At 49.6% G+C, this 19,386-nt stretch overlaps 1 protein-coding gene across 1 annotated transcript in view; it reads right to left on the bottom strand.

Annotated features, from left to right (window-relative positions):
* Positions 1-19,386, bottom strand: part of FRAS1 (Fraser extracellular matrix complex subunit 1) — a 523,356-nt gene that overhangs the window by 277,075 nt on the left and 226,895 nt on the right. Inside the window, 2 exon segments of the mRNA XM_060247149.1 lie at positions 4,972-5,115; positions 12,184-12,331. Of these exon segments, the coding sequence (XP_060103132.1) occupies positions 4,972-5,115; positions 12,184-12,331 (292 nt within the window).

Genomic DNA, 19,386 nt, shown 5'->3' on the forward strand with positions numbered 1-19,386 from the left:
GAGGGGTCAGAGGTAGATCACCAGCCCCACTTGGTCTCATGGTCTGCAGGACAAATGTTTGGGTTTTTCTGATGATTGTTTGGTGTGGTGGTATTTGATTATTGGTGCCAGTATGATGAATTCTTATTTTTACTTTTAGAACTGCATGTGTGGTTTTGGCATCATCCAGAGGTCTTCAGTTCCTGTTGATCTTTAATACTTTGGGACAGTGACAGTTTTGGACCAGATTCAGCCAGTGTTAACTTAGCACCCCAGCCGCCCCAGTATAACGAAGATGAGTGTTCCAAAGAAGAGCAAAACCTACCACTTTCATGATGAATGGGAAATGGACTACTTCTTCAACATGGTGAAAGACAAGTGCTGTTGTCTACTTTGTAACGCCGCTGTATCCTTGCCCAAAAAGGGTAATCTGGAGCATCATTATAAGGCTTTGCATAGCAATAAGTTTGATGCTGATTTTCCACCCAAAAGTGAAATTTGTAAACTGAAGCTCAAAGAACTTAAATCTAAATTGGCTGCACAGCAACAGTTGATGGCGAAGCCAAGGTCACATTCGGTCAATGAAGCCATGGCATCCTTTAAGGTCAGCAGCCTGATCGCAAAGAAATGCAAACCTTTCAATGAAGGAGAATTTGTCAAAAAATTGTTTTCTTGAAGCACCAGACAATCTTTTTGAAGGATTTAAGAATAAGAAAGAGATCATAGCTGCTGTTCAAGATGTACAATTGTCAAGAAACACCATCGTGCAGCGAACAGAAAAGATGTGTGGAGAAACAACTGAACAATTGTTGGAGGATGTTTCAGTTGGTATTGCTTTCTCACTCCAACTGGATGAATCTACAGACATAAGAGACATAGCTCAGTTACTAGTCTTTATCCGAATGGTTTTTGAAGACTTCAGTGTTAAAGAAGAACTACTTGGAATGATTTCTTTAAAAGGGAGAACTACCAGTCAGGAAATATTCAGCTCTTTCCATTCTTTTGTGACAAAGTGTAATCTTTCATTGCATAAACTTGTTTCCATTACTACTGATGGAACAAGAGCAATGACAGGTGAGGTTAACGGTTTCATAGGACTCTGTAGACAGAATGATGACTTTCCAGATTTCCTTTCTTACCACTGCATCATTCACCAGCAAGTTTTGGCAAGCAAGAGACTCAATACAAAGACTGTCATGGACATCACTTTCAAAACTGTAAATTCAGTTCGTGGAAGATCACTTCAAAGATGGCTTTTCAATCTTACTCTTGATGAAGGGGCAGCGGAAATCATTTTGCACACAGATGTAAGGTGGCTAAGTAGGCACAAATTTCTGCAAAGATTTCATGCTTTGCTGCATAAAATAAGAAGGTTTTTGAAGGAGAGGGGAGATGACAAAGCAGAGTTGTAAGATGAAGAGTGGTTATGTGATCTGGCATTTCTCGCTGACTACAGGTGAACTAAGTGATATGAACACTGAACTACAAGGCAAAAACAAATGCACTGGCAAGATGATGAGTACAGTTTCATCCTACAAGAGCAAATTTGAGCTAATGATGACTGACCTTGCAAACAACATTTTTGATCATTTTCCTAATAAGCATCTGGGACAATATCCAAATTTTGATTTTCAGGACGAGAAGTATGTGACAGAAATCTGCTCTGTTATCCAGGAATTCGAAAAAAGATTCTGTGACTTCCAAAGAATTGAAAAAGTTGTAGAGTACTTGTCATACCCATTCAGAGCAGATATGGACATTAAGGAAACTGCAGCTGCTATCAGTAAAAATCACGCATTGAACAAAACATCTCTTGAAAACGAAATAGTAAGCCTTAAAAATGACATTTTTCTCAAGACCCGTGCTGAGCAAGAATCGTTTTGGAAGCTAGTGCCTAGAGACAAATTTCCCAACTTGAGAAGATGCAGTGAAGCTGTACACTCCTGTTTCGGTTCAACTTATTTGTGTGAATCTGCATTTTCCCATCTGAAAATGACAAAGAGTACACAGCATTCCAACATGACAGATGAACATCTCCAGGATTCCCTGAGAATGGCCCTCACGCAATATTCACCCAACTTCAAAAAGCTGGTGGATGAAATGCAGGCTCAGACATCTCACTAATTAGCAAGAGCGAAGTTTTAAATATTGCACAAGATCAGCCTGGATCAATACTTGACCTACATTTAACACAAATTACTCAATAAAAGTTAAAGTTTGGTGTAGTGGTTAAGTGCGTGGACTCTTATCTGGGAGAACCGGGTTTGATTCCCCACTCCTCCACTTGCACCTGCTGGAATGGCCTTGGGTCAGCCATAGCTCTGGCAGAGGTTGTCCTTGAAAGGGCAGCTGCTGTGAGAGCCCTCTCAGCCCCACCCACCTCACAGGGTGTCTGTTGTGGGGGGAGAAGATATAGGAGATTGTAAGCCGCTTTAAGTCTCTGATTCAGGGAGAAGGGCGGGATATAGATCTGCAATTCTTCTTCTTCTTCTTCTTCTTCTTAAAGAAAGTTATTAAGACAGTTAAAGAAAGTTATAGCAATAAAAATTTAAGAGAAACTGTTTACAGTTCTTTCTGGATCTTCGTCTCTCTGTTTTGTTTTTGCTTGTTTTGCTTACCAGTAAATGACAGAAGGTGCTTTGTAAATGGGGAGGGGCGGGGTGGAACCCAACTTTGGTGGGTTAAAATCTAATTCGAAACTAATTTGAAACTTAATTTTCATGGTGGTAGATCACCAGCACTTTTGTCCGGGAAAAATATCACGACCTGTTCAAAGTTGGACATGCCTGATTTATGCAGTAGCTCACAACTTTAATGCCGGTAGCTCACAAAGTAGAATTTTTGCTCACAAGACTGCAGCTTAGAGGGAACATTGGTTAACAGGACTCTGAACATGCTCTGAAAAGGACACATTTTCTGTAGATGAAGCAACAAGAAATCGATCCAAGACTAGCCACCGCTTAAGCTCAGCTCCTGTAGTCCATTTTCACAAAGATTCCTTTGAATGAGCATTCCATCACAAGTGAATATTGAAATCACGAAGCAAGAGAGAACCTCATGAGTCATATGTAAGGAAGCAGATAGGCATTTGGGGAGCAATGTTCCTAGTAGCTTCACTGCTGCCAATATATATTGATGAGATTCATCCAGATCTGTCCTCTTCGCAGATTAATCATACTCCGAAAGGCCTAAGGCCGCCCTTACCATCTCGCTTTTCCAGTGCCTCCTCCAATATACAAGAAATAAGGTGTGATTTAAATTTGATCTTGCTGGAGGACAGCAACCCAGTTTAATGAGAGGCTGTGCAACCGTAAAGCCCTCCCGCAGGTAAGCCCCTCTGCCTCCACCAGTGGTATGTTCATCAAGTCTAAGGAATTCAGAATTGCCCTGTCGGATCAAACCAAAGATTAGGATTGCCAGTATGTGGTTGGCAGAAGGCGGGAGACTCACCAGTTGCCTGGAAGCCATGGCCAACAACATAGCGACATTGCTGGTGACGCGACTGTGAGTCACATCACTGTGTTGCAGGTGACACTCTAGCATTCAGCCAAAGCTCTTTAGTTAAGAGTTATTGGCCGAATGGTACAGTGTCACTGGCGACACAATGACCTCACTTCCAGTTGGTAAAAAAAAAAAAGATTAAGACAAAAAGCTAATGGTACAAATGGAAAAAATACTTATTATTCAAGTTAAAATTGAGAAATCTTCACTAATTCTCTTTATTTGGGGGTGGTTTTTTTGCACCATTGGCTTTTTGCTTGTTTTTTATCTCTGCGATTGGTGCAGCTGCTGTTTTCTCTGTGTCTGTGTGACAGGAAGTGACATCATCACATCATTGGCAATATTGATACTCCCTCCCCTTTTTTTCTGCCACCTCCCAGCTAAGCAGTGGCAAAAACCACCAGTCAGGGTGGGAGGTTTCCTGCTAAAGCTGGGCTGGGCACTCCCAAGTTCATCTAATACTCCATCCATAAAACAAGATATGCCAGTCAACCCCATGGAAATCCAAAGACTAGGCTCTGGGAGACCCAGGTTCGAATCCCCACTCTCTCATGGAAGTCTGCTGGTTGGCCTTGGACCAGTCACACCCTACAGTCACGCCTACCTCACAGGATTGCCGTGAGGATCCAACGGAGGAGGGAAGAACAGTGTAAGCAACCATAGAGTTTCCCTCCAAATTGCTAGAACGTCCCCACACGAAACCATAGTTTTCCACGATTTCCTAGAGCATCCCTGCGTGACGTGCCCGGTGCAATATGTCACTTGTGGGTGCCGTCATTGCGCTGCGTGCACTGCACAGCGGTGGGACTCTTCAGGGGGCAGGGATCCCCCTCCTGGCAGCCTCCTCTCTGTTGGCGGGTTGGAGCCTGCCAAACTGGGAGATCCCCCAACCCCAGTGGGAACTTGACAGCCCCAGCAAGATGCTTTGGAGAGAAATGCAGCGTAAAAATAAAGGAAGACTTTTGTACCCCTAAGCAATTCTCAGGCTGCATTTCTTTCTATTTCTAAGAGGCATCTTGCCCAAAACAGGAAACTCCAAGTGCCAGGCCTCAGATTCAGCAGGAGCTCACAGGAGCACAGCTCCTGAACCTTTCTGAGGGTTCCCCCTCTTCCTCCCCACCTACCTACCTTGTTCACTGAATAGTAGGTGCAGTTGAATAACAATCCCTGGATTAGGAGAGCAGGCAGCCAGCCAGCCTCCAGGGGCTTTGCCACACCTCCAGCAGCCCTCATTAGCTCCTGGAGAAGCCCACGCCACTCTTTCTCAACTTCTTAAGTGATTTTGGGCAGCGGATAGCTTGCTGGCGTTTTGATTGGGGCTCTCTTCTATGATTCTATTATTCTCCTTTCTTGCATTGGGTTGCTTTTGGGGGGGGGGTGGCATATGCTAATGAGTTATACTAATGAGCTCCACCACCTATTTTTCTGCAAAACAACCCCTGCCAAGTGCCAAGCAAGGAAACATCCAACATCACACGAGGCAGGCCTTACCTAAGCAAAGCCCGGAATCCTGATAGTACCCAGACCCGCAACTGGCCACACAGCTTCCGTTCTGTAGAGATTTGTTTGCATCACGGCAGGCGTCGCAGAGATCGAAAGACCGCGAGCAGGTCAAACAGTCCGCATGGCACTGCCCTAGCATCAAGAACAGACGAAACTCAGTTTCAGATTACATGGGCGAGCATGTACACGACGCATACTTTCCTGCTCAGTGGTAGCCAACTCCATCCAGCAGCAGTGGCTTTTTAGCAGCATTCCTCTGGGATCCTTTAAGAGCTAATTGGTTTTACGCAATAGGAAGTTCGGTAGCGAAGCGCAAGTGTCTTTAAAGCCCAGCTTGGCCTGCAGTTATCCATCTTCCTCTAAAAGGCACAATTTCAGGGAGAGCGGTGGACAACAATGGGGCAGGCCAGCTCTGGGGCAATACAATGCTTGGGAGCAGGCCTTCTAGGGTTGCCAACCTCCAGGTGACCGCTGGAGATCTCCTGCAGTTACGATTGATCTCCAGGTGACCAAGATCAGTTCCCCTAGAGAAAATGGCTGCTTTGGAGGATGGATTGTAAGGCACGGTACCCTGCTGAGATCCCTCCCCTCCCCAAACGCTGCGCTGCCCAGGCGCCTCCCCCAAAATCTCCAAATATTTTCCACAGGGCTTTTTAGTAGTGGGAACTCCTTTGCATATTAGGCCACACACCCCTGAGATAGCCAATCCTCCAAGAGTTTACAGGACTCTTAGTACAGGGCCTACTGTAAGCTCCAGGAGGATTGGCTACATCAGGGGGTGTGGCCTAATATGCAAAGGAGTTCCTGTTACAAAAAAAAGCCCTGATATTCCACCCTGGATCTGGCCTTTCTCAGGTTTCAGAGACCCACCGATGGGAAAAGTTGACTGGAGATTTTACTTTGGCTTACTTCTCTGCTTAGAATCATGGAGTTGGAAGGGACCTCCAGGGTCATCTAGTTCAACCACCTGCACAATACAGAAACTTCACAGATACCTCCCCCTAAATTCACAGGATCTTCATTGCTGTCAGATGGCCATCCAGCCTCTGTTTAAAAACCTCAAAGGAAGGAGAGCCCACCACCTCCCAAGGAGGAAGCCTGTTCTACTGAGGAACCACTCTGTCAGGAAGTCCTCCTACTGTTGAGCCAGAAACTCTTCTGATTTAATTTCAACCTACTGGTTCAAGTCCTACTGTCATGGGTGCTGGGGACCCTGCAGAGGAAGTTGAGTCTGACGAGGAAACTGTGCCCCTGCCACCTGCACCAGTGCCCCTGCCTCCTGCTGGAGAAGATCCCAGCCCCCCTGCCTCGCCCTCTCGGGTGGCTCGTGTGCGTGACCGCCTCCGGCAGGACCTCAGGGATCGGAGGAGGGCGGCACGCTCACAAGCAAGACGCTCCCTGAGCCCTGAGTTCTGAGAGGATTCTGGCCCTCCTAAGAGCAAGGATGCTTGAGTTATGACAGGATCCTGGCTGCCTCCCTGAGCCAGCAATTAGCCCAAACGGGCAACAGCCAGCAGAGGGCTATATAGCTGTGGGCTTTGGGAGGAGGCTTTGTGGAAGCAACTAGTCACCTCCCTGACATCCTAGCATCCACTCCGGCTTGACTTTGGTTCCTGACTCCCTGACTTTGGCTTTTGACTTCTGGACTCCCTGACCTCGGCTTCTGGACCCCGGACCTGCGATACTTGTACACTGATTTGGATTTGGCGCCTCAGACCCTCCTGCTTACTGGCTACAGACCTCGGACTGCCTCTGGACTTTGCCTGACCCGGCCCCAGCCGTGACAGATTGCTTCCACCCGACAACCACCCACTCCACAGGATGGATGCTGAAGCAAGTGAAACCACAGAACTACTGGCTGCGCTCCAAGCCCAGGTACAGCAGCTAACACAGGCAGTAGTGCACTTGCAGCAACAACCTGCGGCCAGTGCTCCAGCCAAGTGCCCAGTTTCCCCACCTGACAGATTTGGGGGTGCCGTGGAAGAATTTCCTGCCTTCCTAGCACAGTGTCGGCTGTACTTTGAACTGAGAGCACGGGACTTCCTCAATGACAAGACAAAGGTGTGTTTCATCATCAGTCTGTTAAAGGGGCAGGCGGCCAAATGGGCCACACCCTTGCTGGTCGCATCCTCTCCCCTACTAACTAATTACCAAGGGTTTGAGGCCCACCTGTCTGCTGCTTTCTCTAGCCCAGTCCAAGCAGCCACAGCCAACCGGAAGATCAGGGCACTGAAACAAGGCAAATCCTCGGTGGCTCAGTATGCCACCGAATTCAAGCTCCTGGCCCAAGACTTGGCGTGGAATGAGGCTGCCCAGATGGACCAGTTTACCGAGGGGTTGGCAGAGGAGGTCCTGGATGAACTGGCCAGGGTGGAGCCACCACCCACGCTTCAACAACTTATCACCCTCTGCCTCCGCATCGATGGCCGCCTGGAAAGTCGCCGCCAAGCCAAGACCAGAGGGCGCCAGCTCCCTGCGCCGTGCCACTTGGCTCCTCGCCCATCCTCAGCTCGTACCAGCGCCGAGGACGAGCCTATGCGGCTTGGAGCTGCTCGACCCTGCCTGACCCCAGAGGAAAAGGCCAGACGCCGCACACAGAATCTGTGCCTCTACTGCGGCACGGCAGGCCACTATGCCTCTGGCTGCCCTGCTAAGCATCAGATACCCGGGCCTTCACCGCCACCGCCGCCAAAAGGGCAGCCCCAGGCGTAAGTGGACCCCCCAGCCTGGGGCGACTAGCTGGGTCCTCCGAACAGCGGGCTGATACCCCGGGCCCGTTCCTGCTACCAGTCAAACTCCGTCTGCCTGACGAACGCTGGCTGTTCGTGTATGCCATGCTGGACTCGGGAGCAGCCCACTGTTTTATAGATGCCGCCTTTGTAAAACAGCACCAGATCCCGGTGCAGACAAAAGAGACTCCGTCGCTGGTGGAGGCTATTGACGGGCGCCTCCTCCGTTCTGGGCCTGTCACCCAGGAGACCTGTCCCATCACCTTCCACGTCCAGCAGCACCAAGAACAGCTGCAGTTTAATGTCGCCCGCATGCCTCGCTTCCCACTGATTCTGGGCCTTTCCTGGCTGAAGCTGCACAACCCCATCGTGGACTGGGCCCAGCAGGAACTACGTTTCCAAGACCCATGCCCCCATCTGACTCCTCCCACCACTCTGGCAGCTGGCATCCCGAGTGGTGGTCCTCAGCTCCCTCAGAAGTATGCGGATTTCGCCGATGTCTTCGAAGAGACGGGAGCGGATCAGCTTCCCCCTCACCGGCGCTATGACTGTGCCATTGACTTGGTACCTGGGGCACCACTCCCGGTGGGGCGTCTGTACCCAATGTCGGAGCCTGAGTTGGCCGCTCTGCGAGACTTCCTAGATAAGAACCTGAAACGCGGCTTCATCCGACCCTCAACCTCTCCCCTGTCTGCTCCAGTCCTCTTCGTGAAGAAGAAAAGTGGGGAGCTCCGGCTGTGCAATGATTACCGGGCCCTGAACAAGATCACCATCCGCGACCGGTACCCTCTACCACTGATCCCTGAACTCTTGGATCGCTTAAAGGGGGCCCAAATCTATACCAAGCTGGACCTCCGTGGAGCGTACAATTTGGTGCGCATACGACCTGGAGACGAATGGAAGACCGCATTTGGGACCCGGTACGGGCAGTACGAGCACCTGGTGATGCCCTTCGGATTGACCAACGCCCCCGCTGTCTTCCAGAGGTTCATGAACGACATATTCCGGGACCTGCTCGACCGCTTCGCAATCATATATCTAGATGACATCCTAATTTACTCCCGCAGTCCTGCCCAGCACGCCGAGCACGTCCGCCAGGTCCTGCAGCGCCTACGAACCCATGGCCTCTACGCCAAGCTGGAGAAGTGCGACTTCGACCTGCGCTCAGTCGAGTTCCTCGGTCACATTGTGTCCCCGCAAGGGATCCTCATGGACCCGAAAAAAGTAGAAGCGGTCCTGACCTGGCAGGCTCCTCAGAATCGCAAAGACCTGCAGCGATTCCTTGGTTTTGCCAACTACTATCGGCAATTCATCCCAGCCTATGCCTCCCTGACAACACCCCTGACTCAACTACTCCGCCCCAAAGAACCCTTCTGCTGGTCCCCAGAGGCCGATAACGCCTTCTCCACCCTGAAGACCCGTTTTGCCACCGGGCCACTCCTGAGATACCCTGACCCCCAGCTTCCCTTTACGGTGGAAGCTGATGCCTCCAACGTGGCCCTGGGAGCAGTGCTGTCCCAGCGCGAGGAGCCGTCTCAGCCACTCCAGCCCTGCGCCTATTACTCGCGCCAGCTCACGGCTGCGGAAAGGAACTATACCATCTGGGAGAGGGAGTTGCTCGCGATCAAGGCGGCTTTTGAGGTTTGGAGGCACTACCTCGAAGGGGCTCGCCACCCTGTTCAAGTGCTCACTGACCACCGGAACCTAGAGCACCTCCAGACCACCCGCCGTCTCAACCAGCGCCAGATCCGGTGGTCCCTATTCTTCTCTCGCTTTGACTTCCGGATCTCCTACATCCCCCATACCCAGAACCGGAAAGCAGACGCGCTGTCCCGGAAACCGGAATACGCCCCTGCTTCAACTGAGGCCGCGCCCGCTGCTCCCATCCTGCCGCCCTCAGTATTTGCAGCCACCTCCACTTCACCCACACTCGTGGAGGACATTCGTGCTAGCCAGGCCAACGATCCCTGGGTCCAGCAACACCTCCAGGCACTCCAAGACGACTCAGCAGGCGAGTTCACGACTCGAGGCGGTCTCTTGCTACATCGCGAACGCCTCTATGTGCCGCCCGGGCCCTTGCGGGCAGAAGTGCTACGCCTGACTCATGACTCGTTACCCGCCGGGCACTTTGGACAGCATAAGACCACCCACTTGCTGACGCGAGAATTCTGGTGGCCACGAGTGCGCTCCGATGTTGCCCGCTATGTCAGCTCCTGTGATGTCTGTCGGCGGGCCAAAGACGTCCCGGCCAAACCCTCGGGGTTGTTACAGCCCTTGCCCACACCCTCAGGACCCTGGGACACCATCTCGATGGACTTCATTACAGAACTCCCACGATCCAAAGGTCAGACTTGCATCTTGGTGGTCGTCGACCTATTTACCAAGATGGCCCACTTCATTCCGTGTCCGAAACTTCCCACAGCTCAGGAGACAGCCCAGCTCTACCTGCAACACATCTTTCGTCTGCACGGACTCCCAGCCCACCTGATCTCAGACCGGGGCCCCCAGTTCTCCTCTCGGTTCTGGCAAGCCCTCCATTCCAGCCTGGGTACTCGAGTGCACCTGTCCTCAGCCTACCACCCACAGACTGATGGTCAGACAGAGCGCACCAATGCCACGCTAGAGCAATATCTCCGCTGTTACACCTGCTACCAGCAGGACGACTGGACCAGTCTGTTGCCGCTAGCGGAGTTTGCATACAACAACGCGGTCCACTCGTCCACCCAAATGACCCCGTTTGCTGCAACCTACGGGTACCACCCTCGGTTCTTCCCGGCGATCCTGCCACCCACGAATGTCCCCGCCGTCGAGGCCTACCTGCAAGAACTCCGCGCCAGCCAAGACTTGCTCCGGGAGCAGCTACAGCGGGCCAAGGAAGCCTATAAACTGGCTGCGGACCGGAAGAGGCAGGAAGGCCCCCCAATCCAGCCAGGGGATCAGGTGTGGCTCTCAACTCGCTACCTGCGCCGGCCTGGTCGGTCTCACAAGCTGGATGCGCGGTTCATTGGACCCTACCCCGTCACGGACCAAATAAACCCCGTCGCTTTCAGGCTCCAGTTGCCACCCCACCTCCGCATGCACCCTGTGTTCCATCGCTCCCTCCTTGTTCCAGCTGCACCCCCTGACCCAGCTCGGCCTCCTTGCCCACCGCCGCCACCACCGGTGTTGGTGGATGACGAGGAAGAATATGAGGTGCGCCAGATCCTGGACTCCCGGTACCATCGTGGAGGCCTCCAATACCTGGTGGACTGGGAGGGATATGGCCCAGAAGACCGGTCTTGGGAGCCCGAGGACAATCTTCATGCCCCGGACTTGGTGCACCGGTTCCACAACGACCACCCCGACCTTCCAGGTCCCTCGACGGAGGGGGGCCCTGGGGGGGGGGATAGTGTCATGGGTGCTGGGGACCCTGCAGAGGAAGTTGAGTCTGACGAGGAAACTGTGCCCCTGCCACCTGCACCAGTGCCCCTGCCTCCTGCTGGAGAAGATCCCAGCCCCCCTGCCTCGCCCTCTCGGGTGGCTCGTGTGCGTGACCGCCTCCGGCAGGACCTCAGGGATCGGAGGAGGGCGGCACGCTCACAAGCAAGACGCTCCCTGAGCCCTGAGTTCTGAGAGGATTCTGGCCCTCCTAAGAGCAAGGATGCTTGAGTTATGACAGGATCCTGGCTGCCTCCCTGAGCCAGCAATTAGCCCAAACGGGCAACAGCCAGCAGAGGGCTATATAGCTGTGGGCTTTGGGAGGAGGCTTTGTGGAAGCAACTAGTCACCTCCCTGACATCCTAGCATCCACTCCGGCTTGACTTTGGTTCCTGACTCCCTGACTTTGGCTTTTGACTTCTGGACTCCCTGACCTCGGCTTCTGGACCCCGGACCTGCGATACTTGTACACTGATTTGGATTTGGCGCTTACTGGCTACAGACCTCGGACTGCCTCTGGACTTTGCCTGACCCGGCCCCAGCCGTGACACCTACCTTCTGGGGCCACAGAAAACAATTTCGCACCCTCCTCTATAGGACAGCCCTTCAAGTACTTGAAGATGGTGATCCTATCACTTCTCAGCTGCCTCCTCTCCAGGCTAAACATGCCCAGCTCTTTCAACCTTTCTTCATAGGACTTGGTTTCCATGATAGCCATCCAGCCTCTGTTTAAAAACCTCCAAGGAAGGAGAGCCCACCACCTCCTGAGGAAGCCCACATTCCAATCATGGTCCTCTTCTCCTCACATTTCAATCATGGTTCCTGTTCCTACATATTGGGGCAAGGGGGGGGGAGGTTCCACCAAGGACAGGGTGTCTCCTAAGAGCTTCTCCCTCAGGTAATCCCCACAGGCAAGCAGAAATGGTTAGTATAAACATTTAGGAGGATTCTTTTTTTTTTTTTGTTAAATAGTTTCTGAATGTCAAACATCCTCCAAGGATAAGACGGGTCAGCAATCCAGAGAAACAAAAGAAGAGTTTAATCATGCAAATACCTGGCTTGCACTGCGGGCAACATTCCCCAGGAACAGCGACTGGCACGCTGCCCGAGGGGCAAGTTGGACACGATGCAGAATAGCAGATCACCTCAGTATCCTGGCACTGACATTCGCGGCACGGACCCTCCTTCCATCGCTCACCGCTCTGAACAGAAACACAGGAAAGGCTGTGAGATGCTCTACCATTCCAGTATTACAGAGGTCTCTTGCAGCAGTTTAAATCTGGAAAAGACGCATTTCCCCCCACACCCACTTTTTACTTGTCACCTGGAGTTCTTTCTCAAAGTCCTCGCAGCTACCTCAGAGGTGCCGTCACCCAGTGTGAGAAACCAAAAGCAAAAGCTCACGGACAACTGCTGCAAAAATATGTGTATATACATATTTTTTCTCACAAAATTTTAAAAGTGCTAAATGCAGGAGTGGAATTCTAGCAGGAGCTCCTTTGCATATTAGGCCACACACCCCTGATATAGCCAGTCCTCCAAGAGCTTACAAAAAAGAGCCTTGTTAGCTCTTGAAGGATTGGCTACATCAGGGGTGTCTGGCCTAATATGCAAAGGAGCTCCTGCTCGACTTCCACCCCTGGCTAAATATAACTATAAATGTGTTATTTTGACAAAACCATTACTACATGGGCTGCGTGCAAATAGCCTACAAATAATGCTTTCTTTAGACTCAAAGAGAGATAAATAGTTCATACAAAAACTACCCATAGCAGACAAGGCTTGAATTATTTCTCCTTAAAGCTGATATGATCTTGTTGAATTCAATCCCACCTCCCAAAATGAAGAGGTGTGAAAGCGTGACAGAAAGCCAGCAACATCTATCCGTTTCCCCCTTTCAAGGCTTCCTCAGAAGCATAATACTGGGATGAATCTTACAGTCAAAAGCTCACATCAAGTCTAGCAACAAAGCTGGCATCGTCACATCTGACAAAGCCCTGAAAGGGGGGAACGGCTAGGTGTTGCCAGGTTTCCGTCACTTTGTGAGAAAAATATATAAACACATATCTTTGCAGCAGCTGTCCATGAGCTTTTGCTTTTTGGTTTGCACAGCTTCCTCGTCGTTTTTTGTATCACTCAGTGTGAGTCACTGTTCTGGGCAAGCACCCTCCGGAGGAAGGTCGTTCTTCCATTATTCTATAACAAGGGTGGCCAAACTGTGGCTCGGGAGCCACATGTAGATCTTTCACACTTTGTGCGGCTCTCTAAGCCCCCAGTGCCCGATCGACCGGCTTGGAGAAGACATTTCTCTCTTTAAATCACTTCTCCAAGCCAAGCTAGCCTGCAGTTTGGAGAATGCATTTAAAGGTCGTTGTTTTCTTTCCACCTCTCTCGCCCTCCTTCCCATCTTTCTTTCTTTCTTTCTTTCTTTCTTTCTTTCTTTCTTTCTTTCTTTCTTTCTTTCTTTCTTTCTTTCTTTCTTTCTTTCTTTCTTTCTTTCTTCCTTCCTTCCTTCCTTCCTTCCTTCCTTCCTTCCTTCCTTCCTTCCTTCCTTCTGGCTCTCAAACATCTGACGTTCATGTCTTGTGGCTCTCAAACATCTGACATTTATTCTATGTGGCTCTTACGCTAAGCAAGTCCGGCCACCCCTGTTCTATAAATTAATCCCATCCAGTGCATTTACAGGGCAGAAATGCCCACCCTCAGGGCAGACTGATAAGAAAGACGCAAAGCCAGAGGACTGAACCGTGCAGAGATCAAACAGGCAGCCTTCTCCCAGGAATGGATGCTTTGGGCTTACGGGAGACTTTCAAAATTTAAATTAAATAATGTGCCGCTGGCTTGTAAACAGATCGGCTGGGGCACATTCATGCTCGGGTATTGCCGCCATAGAGAGCCACAGCTACTCAGAACAGATAATGTAGCCTTCACCTTGGCCCGCTTTAATGCTTTACTATCAGCTGTTCTGGAATGGAGATATGCACATATCTTTTACTCTCAATACATTTGCACTTGCCAGTTAGACACAGTTGAAATAGTTGACAATGTGTTACTGAATTGCTCTCTGTAATAAAGACACGAGGGTCTCTATACGTAACTCTAACCTTATCAAATTTTCCAGGCAGGCCTGATGAATTTTATAGAAGAACTTCTCTCTGAATCAGAGACTCAGAACGGTTTACAATCTCCTGTATCTTCTCCCCCCACAACTGACACCCTGTGAGGTGGGTGGGTCTGAGAGGGCTCTCACAGCAGCTGCCCTTTCAAGGACAACTCCTGTGAGAGCTACGGCTGACCAAAGACCATTCCAGCAGCTGTAAGTGGAGGAGTGGATATTGGATTTATATCCTGCCCTCTGTGGATATTGGATTTATATCCTGCCAGAGTATATCCTATACTCTGAATCTCAGAGGGGCTCACAATCTCCTTTACCTTCCTCCCTCAACAATAGACACACTATGAGGTGGGTGGGTCTGAGAGGGCTCTCACAGCAGCTGCCCTTTCAAGGACAACCTCTGTAATAGTTATGGCTAACCCAAGGCCATTCCAGCAGATGCAGGTGGAGGAGTGGGAAATCAAACCTGGTTCTCCCAGATAAGAGTCCACGCACTTAACCACTACACCAAACTGGCCCTTTTAAAACGTAATTCCCTCCTCCTTTCAAGTTGTTCTAAAGGTGGCCAAATATTGTGCCCAAGAATGTTTTAAAAGGACACCGCTGGTTAAGTAGAAAAGAGCAAGAGTCCAAGAGCAGCTTAAAGATTAACAAAATTTTGGGCAGAGCTTTCACCCCTTCAGATAGCAGTGTACATCTGTGTGACAGGATACAAGGACAGAGCCAGAAACCATGCACTGTGTAGCCCTCTGTTAGTAGGTCTTCAGAAATACTTCTCTCCTTCTGAGACTTGCCAGCCTTTTAGTGTAGACTACAGGTGTGTGATTTTTAAAAAACTGGTATTTTTCAGCTCAGGTCTATTGGACTCTCTCTCACCCGCTCAAAAAAAAAAAATTCAGTATTTCAAACAAACAAACAAAAAACCTGGATCCCACTGGCATGGGGTTCAGATCCAGGATTGTTTTAAAAAATAACAATCAATAATGATAAAAGAAAAACTAACAACAATATATCCATGTGTGAGAGAAGTACAGTACATACTGAAAACTACAAAACATGTATACCTTTATACAAGGGTGGCCAAACTTGCTTACAGTAAGAGCCACATAGAATAAATGTCAGATGTTTGAGTGCCGCAAGACATGCATGTCAGATGTTTGAGAGCCACAAGGAAGGAAGGAAGGCAAATAGATGGAGTGAGGGAGGAGGAAGAGGTGGAAAGAAAACAACTTTAAATGCATTCTCCAAGCTGCTGGCTGGCTTGGCTTGGAGAAGTCATTTAAAGAGTCAAAGGCCTTCTCCAAGATGTCTGACAGGGCAGTGGGGTCTTCGAGAGCCACACAAAAGCCACAGTCTGGCCACCCCTGCCTTTATATAACATACTACAAACCATATATTGAAGTTTCTTCATAATATCACTATAAAATCATAACAAGACGGAGTGGTAAAATCTTAGTCATTGCTAGTTAGGGCGTAATCCAAAAAATGGGGACATTTCCAAAAAAGAAGACTGACATAATGGATTCTCATAACTTGACAGACTTTCAAGAAACTTTCTCATTAATAAAGTAGTCCCGTAGTTTTCTATAACCCCCTCTCAAAAAAAAAATCCAGTATTTCCAAAAAATTCTACCGGAGTGGTATTAAGATTCATGATTTTTCAGAAATCCTGGATTTTTGGCGGGGCTCAATAGACCTGAGAATACTGATAAGGTATTTTTCAGGTATCTTTTCAGCTCGGGTTGACAATGCTAAGCTAGATGGACAGATGGTGTGAGTTCAGAACGGGGCAGCATTGCCTTACATCTCGTGAGGGGATGGTGAAACTTCGCTTGAACCTCCCACCATGCCTGCATCTGTACACAGAAGAGACTCCTCCTCTTCTGCAACTCCCTATAATGGGGAGTCTACCCTGAAGGACAAAACCTGGCCAACCCATATGGAAAATGTTAGAAGGACAGACCGGCGATGTAGTGATTCTTCCCAAGTTTCAAAAAAGATTGGACTTGGCGGGTTCATATTCTATAAACCCCAAAAGAAGGTGCCCCTATCCTTCACTATTCCAAGTGGAGGGAAGGCATTTTAAAGGAGCATGGTTCCTTTAAACGTGATGGCCAGAACTCCCTTCCCAGTTCAATTGTGCTTGCCACATCCTTGCTCCTGGCTCCACCCCCAAAGTCCCCTGGCTCCACCCTCAAAGTCCCCAGATATTTTTTGATTTGGACTTGGCAACCCTACTAGGAAAGAGCCACACCTGTGAAAACTCTGATGCATACGGGGATGTAAAGATTTCAGCCAACCCTCGTCTTTCCCCCTTTCCTGTACTCATTAGGCCCCGTTCAGTTCTGTAAAAGCAGCTAACGTCCTCATGGCCAGAATAAGGAAAAATCCTCCTGATTTGTAATAAAATAGCAAACATTTTGCATGTAGATTAGTTCTTGAATGATTCAATTCTTTTCGAGTAGAGGCATCAATCAACAGGAAGCATCTCCAGAAGGTTTCGAAGATGTCTGGCTGTGCCTCTCCCTAGGACTGTAATTGCCGACCCGCTTGTTTTCTGCACGGCACCTGCTGCAGCTGCAGTCGAGCTTCCTTACAACCCAGGGGTGGCCAAACTTGCTTAACGTAAGAGCCACATAGAATAAACATCAGATGTTTGAGAGCCACAAGACATGAACGTTAGATGTTTGAGAGACGCAAGAAGGAAGGAAGGAAAAGAAGAAGAAGAAGAAATTGGATTTATATCCTGCCCTCCACTACGAAGAGTCTCAGAGCGGCTCATAATCTCCTTAACCTTCCTCCCCCACAACAGACACCCTGTGAGGTAGATGAAGATATTGGATTTATATCCCTCCCTCCACTCCAAAGAGTCTCAGAGCGGCTCACAATCTCCTTAACCTTCCTCCCTCACAACAGACACCCTGTGAGGTAGATGAAGATATTGGATTTATATCCCGGCCTCCACTCCGAAGAATCTCAGAGCGGCTCACAATCTCCTTTACCTTCCTCCCCCACACAGACACCCTGTGAGGTAGATGAAGATATTGGATTTATATCCTGCCCTCCACTACGAAGAGTCTCAGAGCGGCTCATAATCTCCTTAACCTTCCTCCCCCACAACAGACACCCTGTGAGGTAGATGAAGATATTGGATTTATATCCCGCCCTCCACTCCGAAGAGTCTCAGAGCGGCTCACAATCTCCTTAACCTTCCTCCCTCACAACAGACACCCTGTGAGGTAGATGAAGATATTGGATTTATATCCCGCCCTCCACTCCGAAGAATCTCAGAGCGGCTCACAATCTCCTTTACCTTCCTCCCCTACAACAGACACCCTGTGAGGTAGATGAAGATATTGGATTTATATCCCGCCCTCCACTCCGAAGAGTCTCAGAGCGGCTCACAATCTCCTTTACCTTCCTCCCCCACAACAGACACTCTGTGAGGTAGATGAAGATACTGGATTTCTATCCCGCCCTCCACTCCGAAGAGTCTCAGAGCGGCTCACAATCTCCTTTACCTTCCTCCCCCACAACAGACACCCTGTGAGGTGGGTGGGGCTGGAGAGGGCTCTCACAGCAGCTACCCTTTCAAGGACAACCTCTGCCAGAGCTATGGCTGACCCAAGGCCATGCTAGCAGGTGCAAGAGGAGGAGTGGGGAATCACTAACCCTAACCCACTACACCAAACAAGGCAAATCAATGAGGGGAGAGGAAGAGATGAAAAGAAAATAACTTTAAATGAATTCTCCGAGCTGCTGGCTGGATTAGTTTGGATAAGTGATTTAAAGAGATTTTAAATGCCTTCTCCATGCTGGCCAATGGGGTGGGGTGGGGGCCTCGAGAGCCACACAATATGTGTGAAAGAGCCACATGTGGCTCCCAAGCCACAGTTTGGCCACCCCTGTTACAGCCTGATGTGAAGACAACCAGTAGGGAGGTTGTTCTTTCCTTCACCCAGGGCAGGCCTCATTTTGGGCAGGAGCTCACAGGTGTGGCGCTCTGGAACCTCTAAATTTTATTGTGCTCTTTCTTTCTTACCCCACCCCCCAAATACTTGCTTCTGGGCTCCGCTGTTCAACCCCCCCTGTGAGAATTTTGCTGAACTCTTAAGATTTGACAAACTTTCTAATATTTTCCCCCACCAAAAAAATGGGAAAATAGCCAAAACATCTAAAGCGGACAGATGGTAAATCTTCATCCCGCCACTGTGGCCCCAGAGAAGGAAGTAATTTAAGAAGTATGGTGGGAGTAAGGTTTTCTTATGACAATTTTAATTCAAGAAGCACTGTAAGGTAGATGCGGAACTCCGGGGGTGGAATTCTAGCAGGAGCTCCTTTACATGTCAGGCCACACCCCCCTCTCTATGAGCTTAAATTCTATGAGCTTACAAGGCTGCTTTTTGTAAGCTCTTGGAGGATTGGCTACATCAGGGGTGTGTGGCCTAATATGCAAAGCAGCTCCTGCTAGAATTCCACCCCAGCTGAGCTCATATAATTTAGTCTACCTTCCGGTGATGTCAGCGGTGTGCGGCATATGCAAATGAGTTGTGCTAATGAGCTCCGGCACCTCTTCGTCTACGAAATGGCCCCTGACCCGGGGAGACAGGTTGACATAGAAGGCTCCCTCGTCCGCCTGGCACTAATCCTGCTGAGCTTCCAGCACCACAAGGCTGTTCTGCTCTGCCTTGGATACCAAATCCGAGCAGTGATCTTTGGGAAATCCACATGACGTTGTCTTCCAATCACCCACTTCCCGGGCTTTCCTTTAGTTTGGGACAATCTTTCCTGACAGATCTCAGTCAAAGCCGGTTAGCTTTAGACAGGAAGATGTCCACCTCAATGTCGTTTTTACAGCCACCATCCCCAAGATGTCACTGAAGAGTTTTTTGCTGGCTTATGAAAATGTCAGTAGTTGCCTATAGTGACATAGTCACCAGCAGGGGTTGTTTTGTAGAAAAACAGATGGAGCTCATTAGCATAACTCATTAGCATATGCCCCCCCCAGCCAGAAGCAACCCGACGCAAGAAAGGAGAGCCACAGGCAAGTGAGGCCTGCTTGGGCTGGCTAGAGATCCAGCCAGCCCAAACAGGCCTCACTCACCTGGGGCTCTCCTGGGCAGTCCTCCCCCCACCCACAGT

The sequence above is a fragment of the Heteronotia binoei genome, chromosome 9 (assembly GCF_032191835.1).
Source record: "Heteronotia binoei isolate CCM8104 ecotype False Entrance Well chromosome 9, APGP_CSIRO_Hbin_v1, whole genome shotgun sequence".
NCBI lineage: Eukaryota > Metazoa > Chordata > Lepidosauria > Squamata > Gekkonidae > Heteronotia > Heteronotia binoei.